Raw genomic sequence first — 12058 nt, 5'->3', positions numbered from 1 at the left:
GATGAAGTGAAAATAATTTTTTCTCAAAACAATTAGTTTGTAAAATATTGAAATACCAAAATTCTTTTGTTTTATTTGGTTGAAAATATAGTGAATTTTTTTTCACAAAAAAAAACATAATTTTTATAAGGACATGATGTTAAATATCCTTTATATTACATTAATTAAGATTATTTAATTTAAAACGACGAATTAAAATAATGATGTCAAATAATTAAATCATGTGGGTTGGTGTCATGAAGAAGGTTCCACAGTTAGTTACATTTCACAAAAATGATACGAAGCATTATCGAATATTGAAGAAAAATGACCTTATAAATATTTCGTGAATATTTATTCTATCTATATTTCTTTATAAAAAAATCCAACTAATTTTTTTCAAAACCTTAGTTTATTTTTAAAATTTAACAATATATGATTGAATACATATAGTTTTACTAATTTTAATTATTTTTCGTCTTTGTAAAGGTCAGAAACTATAACAATTACTTATTTGATTATCTTGCAATTGACGAAAATGTATTTTTTTTTAATAAAAGATAGATATAAACAAATCAATTATAGCTTTATGTAATCTGAAATGACATATCTTTGAAGGTAAAATTTTAAAATTATTATGAATAAATCTTTACAAAAATTTATATTATTCATTAGCATTACTCAATATTTCTCCTTATGATTGATAATAAGAAATGTCAAAATTATTTGGTTTTTATTTGCTTATAGATGAAGTGAACATATATTTTTCACAAAATATTAAATTGAATATGATATGTTTTATTTTGTAAATATATGATCTTTTGAATGAGTTTATATATGCAAGAAGTTTCTCACGAAAAAAATTAATATATAAAAATTTAATACTTCCAATAATATAGTATGAAATATAAAAAAAAATATGTTGATCATAATTTTGAATTTTTGTATTCAAATAATATATTGCATAAATCTGTTATATCACTAAGAGTTGAACAATTTTTGATAAAATAATATCATATTAATTAAATCATATTTTTCGGTTGTCTAGAAGATGAAATAACCAAAATTCATTGGTTTTATTTGCTTGTAGATTAAGTTAAAAGATTTTTTTACAAAAAAGAAACATAATTTGTAGAAGCCTAAAATAACAAAATTCGTTGGTTTTATTTGCTTGTAGATTAAACGAAAAAAAAAATTCCAAAAAAAACATAATTTGTGTGGAGACCTGTAGATGCATCAAATAGAGAAGAATATACATTTCTTCTCAAAATGGAGAAAATGATTTAAATAATTTATAATTGAACACATTCAAAATACAAGAAAAAATTTCAATAAGGAAACATTAAATAAAAAAAGATATCAGTAGATCCCGAACAACAAGAAATTAAAAAGAAAAAAGATGATCATCAATTGTCTCAATTGTAACAATATTGAAATATAAGTAATAAAAGACGATAACAACACAAGAATGAATATTAAGGATAATTAAATTATTGCACAGAAAGATTTTCAGCATCAAAATTATTATATAAAAAAAGTTGTCCAACAAAAGAATTAAAAAATACAGATATGAAACTACAAATGATTGATGTCGACAGCACCATAAGATTTGCTAATGAAAATAATGAGAATATTGTTTTTTCACAAAGAAGAAAAAGCTGATGACAAAAAAAATCGTGAAAGCAACAAAAATTGAAAATATAAAAGAAGAAAACATTTGACGTAATAATTTAATTTAAGATTTAAAATATATTATCTATATTGTATTTTTAATTTTCATAAATCAATAACACATGGTAAAATAAGTGGTCAACGCTATGTATTATAATTTTTTCTTCTCTCAAATTTAATTTTAATTATTATTATGATATCAATTCTATATTATATTTTCTCCAATGTCTAAATTATACAAAATTATAAGATTTATTACTAATTTGTTTTTCAACAATTATTAATTTATTTAGATTGCGCTTGGATGAATTGATTTCAAATTCATGGATTAGAATTATAATTTTATTGTTAACAATGAAACAATAGATCAAATATTGAATCTACACATGACTTATTCACATATTATTATTTATATAAAGTAGAATGAACTTCAAATTACATCATTATTGGGTGGACTTGAAATATATCATAATTAACATGAAATACTACTATATTTACATTAAATGAGTGGATTTGAAGTTTACGATGTTACTTCACTAAATAACAAAAATACATTTGAATGCATTGAAATCCTTCCGTTCAAGAATAACCTTAGATTTATAACACATAAAATTTTTAAACAAATATCTTCTGCACTCATTTTATAATACTTGTTGTACAAATTATATTACATTGAATTTCCTACGGATAATGTTAAAAGAACAACCAATATATCGTATTGCGATATTTACAACAATTATATCGTGAGATTTTGTTATTGTCTAATGAGATTTTATATTTAATTTATCATGAGATTTTGATAAATAAAATTTTTGTATTGATTTTTTTTGTTGTAAGAATTATTGTACAAATTTGGTTGTACATATACTCATTTTCTATTGACTAAAATAACATGAAAATCATTAATATATAATTTTCTGTAAATTAATCTCTTCCGATCTCATTTCTTTAACAACAATTATTGACAATAGAAATGTATTTTCACGTGCATCGCACGTGTTTTTACCTAGTAATATAAAATGTGAAGATTAGATCATGTCCTCATCGTAGCTCTAACGTTCATCAGGGTCCAAATGCGCGGGATTCTTGCTCGACCCACATAAATGTTCTTTTTTGTGTAATGGTGGACACACGGGCGGAGTCAAGATTTTTATTCAGTGTAGACAACAATATACTATCATTGATATATAAAGCAAAAAAAATTAAAATCGGTTAATCGATAACCAAAATTAATGTTTTATAAGGTTAAAACACAAGCTATATAAAGCCAAAAACACATGTTAGTTGATGGGAAACACCAGAAGATCAACGCGTACAAAACCAGCAATCAAAACAAAATCTGTTAAAAAAAATATAAACTCTATAACCGGAAAATATGCATGAATTCATTCTTGATCACAAAAAGACACAAAATTCAATTGAATGATCAAAGAACAATGAATGCAAAACAAACCTTAAATTTGATGGAATTCTGGATTCTGTAAAGAATATGAAAGATGAAACAATATGTAATATAAAATGAAATGATTAATAATTAAAGCGATGCAGTATGTGATTTATAAGGAGAAAACTGTACAAAATGTTACATAATGTTTATATGGGTAGCAATATCAAGTAAAAATTTAAAATTTGAGAATAAAATTTGGATCTATAAATTATTAAGGAAATATATTTGTTGCTTTTTTGGTTTGATGTGGGGAATTAGACATGCAATATTAAAAAATAAAATTTAAAACTTTTGATCTAAAATTTTTAATATATATATATACTTGCCCAGTGTGGGCAAGTGCCAACACTGGGCCTTAGCTGGTTCCCCATGTGGACGATGGATCTACTCTGAGAAAAATGCTCTTATGATAGGTTGAACTCGACCGTCGATGTGAACGAGAGGCTGGAAACACGGCACGGGAATTCCAAGTGGAAAGAGACGTTATGGCAGTTGGTGGTGGACTATTATTTAAAGCCATGATCTGTCATTTTCTGAGGCATTCCACATTGCTGTTTTAATTGTAAAAGCACTCTCTAAACTTATCGACTATGGAATAATTACATGTTTTTTTTGACGTGATAACTCACAACTATTATCTTTCGATATTTAATTCCTTGGTTACTTAGATTCTTATTGCATTTTTTATCATCTCACCCAAGAATTGAATCGATAGTCTTCGAGGTGAGGGAAGAAAACCAGAGCAGATCATCCCAACCAATGAAATATGGGAATATTCTATTTTTACCACATCGATATTACTAAAAATTATCAAAGTCAGCTATTCTAATTTCTAAATCTAATATGGATGTCTCCTCTATATATATTAATTTGCCAAATACCTTGCTTTAACAAATATCTCCTATGTAAAAAAAATTAAACAACAAATATCTCCTATATTATGTTTGTATATTAATCTTTGACAATAAAACTTGTGTGAGACGGTCTCACGAGTCGTATTTTGTGAGACGGATCTCTTATTTGGGTTATCCATGAAAAAAATTACTTTTTATGCTAAGAGTATTGCTTTTTATTATGAATATCGGTAGGATTGACTTGTCTCACAGATAAAAATTCGTGAGATCGTCTCACAAAAAACCTACTCTTAATCTTTTAATTTATAACTTCCCATCTTTTGGTTGGTTGGTTGTTTGTTTTTTAGTACCACTGTCCCTAATAATTGTAAAAAAAAAAAACTAATTTTATATATTAATTTATAAATAAATAGATATACTTTATTTTCTAAAATTATATTTTATTTTAATAATAATAAATTACAATTTGATATTTAAAATTAGAATAGGTCTTTGTGATAAAATTATATTTTATTTTAATAACAATAAATTACAATTTGATATTTAAAATTAGAATAGGTCTTTGTGAGACGGTCTCACGAATCTTTATCTGAGAGACCGGTCAACCCTACCGATATTCACAATTAGCATAAAAAATAGAGTAGGTCTCTTGTAAGACGGTCTCACGAATCTTTATCTGTGACACGGGTCAACCCTACTGATATTCAAAATAAAAAATAATACTTTTAGCATAAAAATTAATATCTTTTCATGGATGATTCAAATAAGAGATTTGTCTCACAAAATATGACCCTTGAGACCGTCTCATACAAGTTTTTGTCTAAAAAGTAATAAATTTTCATGAATGATCCAATTAAGAAATTCGACCCACGAAATTGATCCGTAAGACCGTCTCATAAAAATTTTTGCGTTAAAATTATCAATATTTATACGTATATTTATATAGATAACGAATATATCATGTGTGCATCATATGAGTAGTATTTTAAATTACAAGTTTAGACATAAAATAGACCAAATCTGTGCATGTAAATCATTCCGTACCAAATTCCAAATAAACATAAATGAAGAAACGAAATAATTACCTTCAGACGACAAGTAGAAAATGAACCGGTCCCCAATTACGATAATAAGATTATTGAAAAGTACCCTTGAGAATCTACTGAATACGGAAGAAAACAAAATTTTGTTTAATTCCTAAAACTTTTTTTTAATAAAGAAAATCCAAATAAATATGTGACTGGACCCATAGGAATAATAAGGGCTGACCCAGCTTTTACAAAATGTAAACACAACTAGTTGGAGCCTATAAATTTACGTGTTGGCCGTCCTTTATTTATAAGTATTTTGATTTATTAATTTGTATCAAAATAGTTAAAAATTAAAAATTTTAATATCCAAACCAAAATTAACTGGGCCCATTATCTTGTATATATTTGATGAAACAACTAAATCATGTCTATATATATATATATTTTTACACAATATATGGCTATATTTGCACAAACAATCAGCTTGTAATAAGGGAAGAAGGAAAAACCAAAAGAACGATTCACTGGATAAATATTATTATTTTTACGTGTATCCATATTATTTATATTTTTCATATAAATTTATTTTCAGATTAACCCACTATAATATAAAATAATAATATTTATGACTAATTAAGACAGAATCCCAAATTTAACATAACAAAATCCAAAGCAAATACAACACCACAAATACCATATTAAAAGTTCCAAACCACCAATACATACATTTACATAAAGTAAAGCGATACAATTTTTAACTTTTTTGGATTCATTCATATGTTGGTTCTTCATTCTTCACTTATTTGCAACCATATAGTAGAAAAAGCCTCTGCACCACACCGACGACTCCACAACCTACAAAGAAAATAAACCAAAAAATATTAAATATAAGAAAATTATAATTTAATGGAGGAATACAATGAGCGAATAAGTGATAATATTCTTCAAATTTCAAGTTTAACAGTAAATAAAATTAATTTAAATTTTTTAAGGAAGAGATACCTTAATATATTGTCTAGCAGAAGATTTCATCTAATCGCTGTCGCTGCTGCTGCTGTCACCGTGTTCGTATCCGTGCTCGTGTTTCTTCCTCTCTTTCTTCTTCTTCTTCTCCTCTCCCTTCTCATCATGGCCGCCCTCGCCATGGAACTTGTCCTTGATCTTATCAACCAAACCCTCCTTGTGTTCGCCGTACCCATGTTGGGGCTTGTGCTCGCCGTACCCATGTTCCGGATTGAGCTCGCCGTACCCATGTTCGGGCCTGTGCTCGCCGTACCCATGCTCGGGCTTGTGCTCGCCGTACCCATGTTCCGGTATGTGCTCGCCGTAACCATGCTCGGGCTTGTGCTCGCCGTATCCGTGGTCGGGCTTGTGCTCCACTTCACATAAACCAGCCTTGTGATCATCGTGTTTCTCTCCTTCCTTGTGGCCTCCCATGCCAAGTTTCTCTTCGATCTTGTGAATGATTCCTGCCATTTTTTTTCCTTTGGTTTGCTTAACAAGATATTGTATGGATTGTATTTGGATCGATGAAGGATGGGTATTAAATAAGGGACTCAAAAGTATTTTAATTTTATTTTTATTGGAACTTTAATATATATAATATCAAGCTATGATTTGATTCGTTTATGCGCATGGACCCCCGCCGGAATGCACGCGGCGTTATTGTACTCATGCCACCTACACTAGGATTAAAGACTTCCATCAAATAATAGAATAGGAAATTTCTTAGTAACCACGCTAACTCAATAATCTATTGTCTTTTATGGATTTTAGAATGATTTGTTTGATATATATGTTATTAGTTTTATAATTTTCTTATGATCGATGTTATGTACAACAAATATAATATTATTTGTTAAGATCTGATATCATTCTTTTGTGGTTCATCTAACCAACAATATCAAGCGAAAGCGGCGTAACATCAACAATTTGACGCATGAAAACTACCTAATATGTTACATATCTCAGTATTAGCCCACTCATGCTTAAACCAACACACGTGAAATGAAGACTAAATTCTAGAAATTTCAAAGTGGGTTGCAATCGGGAGACGAAAGCCTAGTTTTCGTTAATACTTTTTGATAAAATTTGAATCACACCAATCTTAGTATGGATTTTGTGACATCTAAAAATACAAAAGTCTAATCAGTAGATTTTTTTATATGTAATAAAAATATAAAATATTTTTGTCTCATTTTTTTTTATAAAAAAATATTTCATTATAGTAAAGAGATAGCGACAAGGGGGCGGTTGAACCGATGATGCCGACAATGCAATAATTTAATTGAGGCCACGAAAGATTTATGAAACCAAGATGGAGCTTCCACGTGAATACTAAACGTGTCATAATATGATTCGATGAAAATATAATTTAATATTCAACATCGTTGAATGGTCTTGAGCCATTCACGGAAATCGGAATCAACTTTTCTGTTCCTTTAATAAATCAGCGAATTTTAATTTTTTTCCCTAAAAACTCTCCTTTTGTTGGAAGGTTTTAACGAGATTAATTTAAGCTTAAGTGTAAGAAAAATATATTTAATTTAAACTATAATTATAATTATCTCAAACAAATAAATTCAATAATAATACACAAATATAATAAATTAAAATATAATGTATTCATTATTTGTCGGATTATAATTACATATATTATATCATTCATTTAATTTTTCATATAATCGAATACAAACTCAATTTAATTTAATTGGACAACTTACAAATATTAGCATTAATATCTTTTATCGATTGTAAAGTGTCAATATCTACCACATATTTACTTCAACATGGCTATACTTCATTATCCATTATTGTAAAATTGCTAGCACATATTTTACTTTAACAATCTTTTGCCTGTGATAAAAGTCGAACGAATCCCCTTTTATGAATGCAGTTGGTGTAATAGTAATATATCTTTAAATAAAGCGTCGGTAGCTTGTCGACATCTTGTAATATCTGAAAAATATAAAAGAATAAATAATATTATATTAAGAGATTTATTAACTTTTAATGACATTAATAGATTTTAAAAATCTAGAAATGTTCAATCAAGACTTTTGCATATTTTATAGAAGTCTGATGGTATTCAAAACAGACTTTCATAGAGTTTTAAAAAGTCAAATGATATTCAACATTAACTTTTAAAAACTCTAAAAAAGTCTAGATATATTCAAATTTTCAATAGACTTTTAATAATTTCATGGAATTCATTAATATACAAATATTAAAGTCTAATGTACAATTATAAATTGCCAAAAATTGTATTTGGTTCAGCCCAAAGATTTGGATGGATTTTTAAAATTTCTAACTCATACACAAGCTATTTATTTATCTCTATGTCACATCACCTCTCTTCTTATCTTCTCTCATCTCATCTATCTCTATCACTGTCTCAAATTTTCGAAATGTATCTCTATATATATTTTCATATTTCCTTTTCAAATTTTTCATTTTTTGGCTGATTTTTCATTTAATAATTTTTTATTTTAATATCATAAGAAATTTTGAATTTTAGATTTGATTTTGTGGTTTTTAATTTATGATTTATACAAATTAATGTAATATTCAATAATAATAAAAGATGATCTAAAAAAATACGGCTTAATTTTTAATAATTGAATAGTCTCGCAACAACCATGATTTTTTAAATTCTTTTTAGCATTTTCAATTAATATGTAAGTCATGATATTTTTATATAAAATTATATCCACACAATAATAAATAATATTCTTTTCACATGTATATTATCAATTCAAAAACAAAGGTTACAAATTAATCAATTGCACAAAAACTCCTGTGAGACGGTCTCACAGGTCAATTTTGTGAAACAGATATTCTATATGGGTCATCCACGAAAAAATATTACTTTTTATGTCAAATATATAACTTTTTATGTAAATATGGATATGATTGATTAATCTCTCGAATAAAGATCCGTGAGACTATCTTATAAAAGACCAACTCAATCAATTGATGTATTTTTAAAAATTCCCAAACATGCATAAAAACCCATATATATTCACATTTAAGGATTAAATGATTTAAATTTTAAATAAATAAGTTTATTTATTAATATAAATATTGAAAAAATATTTCAAAATGACTATGTTTTATATGTCAATTAATTATTAGTTCATAATATGTTGTAACTAAGTACAAAATTTATAAAATTTTATAAAAAAAAATTCACAAAATTTATACAAATCTTGCAAAAAATTCAACATGAATCAACATAAATCTGTTTATAAATCTATGAGATTCCGTAAAAGTCTATCAAATTCATAAAAATCTATCATTTGAAAAAATCATTAAAAATCTGAATTGAATATACCCCACTAATTTTTTAAATTTCGCTCATCTAAAATGTCAAGATTCGGTCTTATTCTAAGAAATTGATAATTTTTTTTTATTTGCAGTCATTTCAATAAAATGTTGGTTAGGTGGCGGACATTTTTGAGGTGGTTTGAGCGATGTAAGAGCTCAAATAAAAATTTAAAAACGAAAAAAAACTTATTAGACTAAAATCAAACTTTGATACACCCAACTATTAGTATAATATAAGAAGTAATTTTGAGTCCTGCACTGATGGAGAAGAATGTCATGATCCGATGATCCATCATTATAATTATCCAAGAAATGTCACACTTTGGTGAATTAAAATTTAAGTATTGGAGGATCTCAACATGGTTCTGTGATCTGTAGGAAAAGCTGGAATGCGATGTGGTTTAGATTTTATGGTTGATCATTTTTGTATGGTCATGAAGAAGATATTCCATGATTGAGAGAGTAGAATGCCATACAACTTCCTTGCCTAGCTACAAAATAATTAAGAGCCCAAAATCTTTTGAGTGAAAACCAAAATCTTGTGACTGAAAGCCTTTGAGCAAGTAGCTAGAGCCACAACATTACCAACCAAACTACCCTCACCGATTATAATGTTGCCATCAGCATACATAAATAAGGGTATCATTTCATAGATATGATTTGATAAATGTTAGATAAAAATAAGAAAGGACGATAATATATATTATGTTTGCTGTAATTTATAAGATATGGATAAAGTATAGATGCAGTAACAGGATGTGATGCTATGTATTATATTTGGCGTGGATTACTAAAATGACGTGATACTATGTATTGTGTGGCGTAACCATTATCCTTACAATTCCTAAACTATCGCTACGAGCAATTGGTATCGTCATGGACTACGACTTATAGTTGACCAATAGTTGTACATGGATATGGGCTGAAGCTCATGTTGAGTCAACACCCATGGTCGTTACAAAGTAGTTAATCGAATAATTTAAAAGACCTATCATATTCGTACCTTAAAAATAATGAAAATTATGGAAGACTTTTCTCCAACTACGCAAATCAGGACATGTAACCACTCTGTTTTTTGTGTGTGTGTGTGTGTGTGTGTGTCTAGGGCTTATAATATTTTTGTTTCTGCTATTTTTTGAAATATTTATATTGCCATGTGAAATGTTATATTGACGATATTACTGAGAAATATTATGTGTTTTCCTCCTAATTAGGTTGCAAATTGTCGATTGTAAACTCGTTATGAATGATATGTTGATTCTTTTTGTGAAATATATAGCGTGAATTATGGATTTGAAATCCTTATCTTCAAATCTATCGATCCAAATTCAACCTTAAATAAATAAAATTATTAAAATTTGTGATACAGCACAAATATTTGGTTCTTACATGCATTTGGAAATTCGTTCACATAGTCTCACACTGTACATGAACAACTATTTTACATAAATAACATGAAAAAAAAAAAGATCTCTGAAACCTTCGAAGGTTGAAAAATAACAACATAAACATGCAAACTTACGAAATTCATCTCGAAAAATATGACTTAGGCGAGAAGAGACGTCTAGGAGAAAACATCCCCATGTATCTAGGTGAAGCGAGTCCATCAATGGACCTATAATTAGGCATGATGTATCCTTGTCTATCCACATCCCTTACATTCACACCATTAAAAGTAGTACACTTGCCCAACTTTCTGAACCACCCTTTTTTCTTTGGAGAAGTTTTGTCCGACCCGTTAATTTTATCGCATAAATACTGCTTCACAACATGTAACCCTTGCTCGAAAACCTCTATAGGGGGCGACACCAATGGATTGCCTTCAACGCTTAGTTTTTGAAGCTTCTTTAGACAGCCAATGGACTCGGGTAAGGTCGTTATCTTGTTGTAGCTAACGTCTAATTCGATTAAAGACAGTAGAAGGCCTATGGAGTATGGAATATCTGACAAGTATTGAAAGTTTTGGCTAACATTGAGGACTTGTAGATTGATTAGGTTTTCGAGGTCTTGTGGGAGCGAACGGAGACAGTTGAGACGTGCATCGAGGACTCGAAGGTTGGTTAAATGGGATGTGGAGTGAGGGAGGAATATAAGCTTGTTGGAGTTGACAGAAAGTTTTTTAAGGTTAAGTAGCTCGAATCCAATGGTGTCTGGCAGTTGGCTCAACTTGTTGAAGTTTGCATTTAACTCTTCCAGAGATCTGAAAGTTTTATACATCAAACATGTGAATACGTACGTAGAAGAAAAATATGAAGAACGAAAACTTAAATGACCGATACAATAAAACACACACACACACTATATTTTTCGGGCTAATACTTTTGTACAATTTATATATCTCGAATATTTATATGTCCTAGAAAATAATCAGTACGATGGATAATTTATTTTTTCTACACCATTTGCACTACGATTTCTATTGTATTTCAGAATAAAAAATATATCTCGATTTCAAAATTTGATATAAAGAGTTTTCTAAATATAGCGATAATGTTCATAATATATATTTTAAATTTTTTTTAGTTAGAATGATGTGTGAACATTTTGACAAATACATAATTGAGTAAGGATCAAGACTTCGTAGGCCTCACGCAAATTGGCCCAACAAATTAAGGAGCAGTGGATAGAGATTGCTAGAAAGGGTGACGATTCCGGATTTTTTTTGTTTTACGAATAAATAATTTCTGCCTTCTATATCATCATATATATTTTAATTTGGTACGCAAACTAAAAAAAGGGTAGTTATTATA

General features: G+C 28.1%; 2 protein-coding genes across 2 annotated transcripts in view; both read right to left on the bottom strand.

The window, feature by feature from the left end:
• Positions 1-5615: 5615 nt before the first annotated feature.
• Positions 5616-6522, bottom strand: LOC140971521 (uncharacterized). The gene is made up of 2 exons (XM_073433821.1): positions 5985-6522; positions 5616-5837 (listed from the first exon to the last, which is right to left on the bottom strand). Exon 1 carries the CDS (start codon positions 6456-6458, stop codon positions 6015-6017), a length of 444 nt encoding a protein of 147 aa, XP_073289922.1. The 5' UTR covers positions 6459-6522; the 3' UTR covers positions 5616-5837; positions 5985-6014.
• A 4155-nt stretch (positions 6523-10677) lies between these two features.
• Positions 10678-12058, bottom strand: part of LOC140971520 (plant intracellular Ras-group-related LRR protein 6-like) — a 2372-nt gene continuing 991 nt past the window's right edge. The window contains exon 3 of the mRNA XM_073433820.1: positions 10678-11508. Within this exon, the coding sequence (XP_073289921.1) occupies positions 10836-11508 (673 nt within the window). The 3' untranslated portion in view covers positions 10678-10835. The remainder of the gene's footprint in view (positions 11509-12058) is intronic.

This window comes from Primulina huaijiensis, chromosome 2 (genome assembly GCF_012295235.1).
Source record: "Primulina huaijiensis isolate GDHJ02 chromosome 2, ASM1229523v2, whole genome shotgun sequence".
NCBI classification, from domain to species: Eukaryota; Viridiplantae; Streptophyta; class Magnoliopsida; order Lamiales; family Gesneriaceae; genus Primulina; species Primulina huaijiensis.
This window is presented reverse-complemented; position numbering and strand designations above follow the sequence as displayed.

Bases quoted from the DNA above. Each gene is read 5' to 3' on its own strand.
- LOC140971521 (XM_073433821.1), bottom strand. From the start codon at position 6,458: ATGGCAGGAATCATTCACAAGATCGAAGAGAAACTTGGCATGGGAGGC.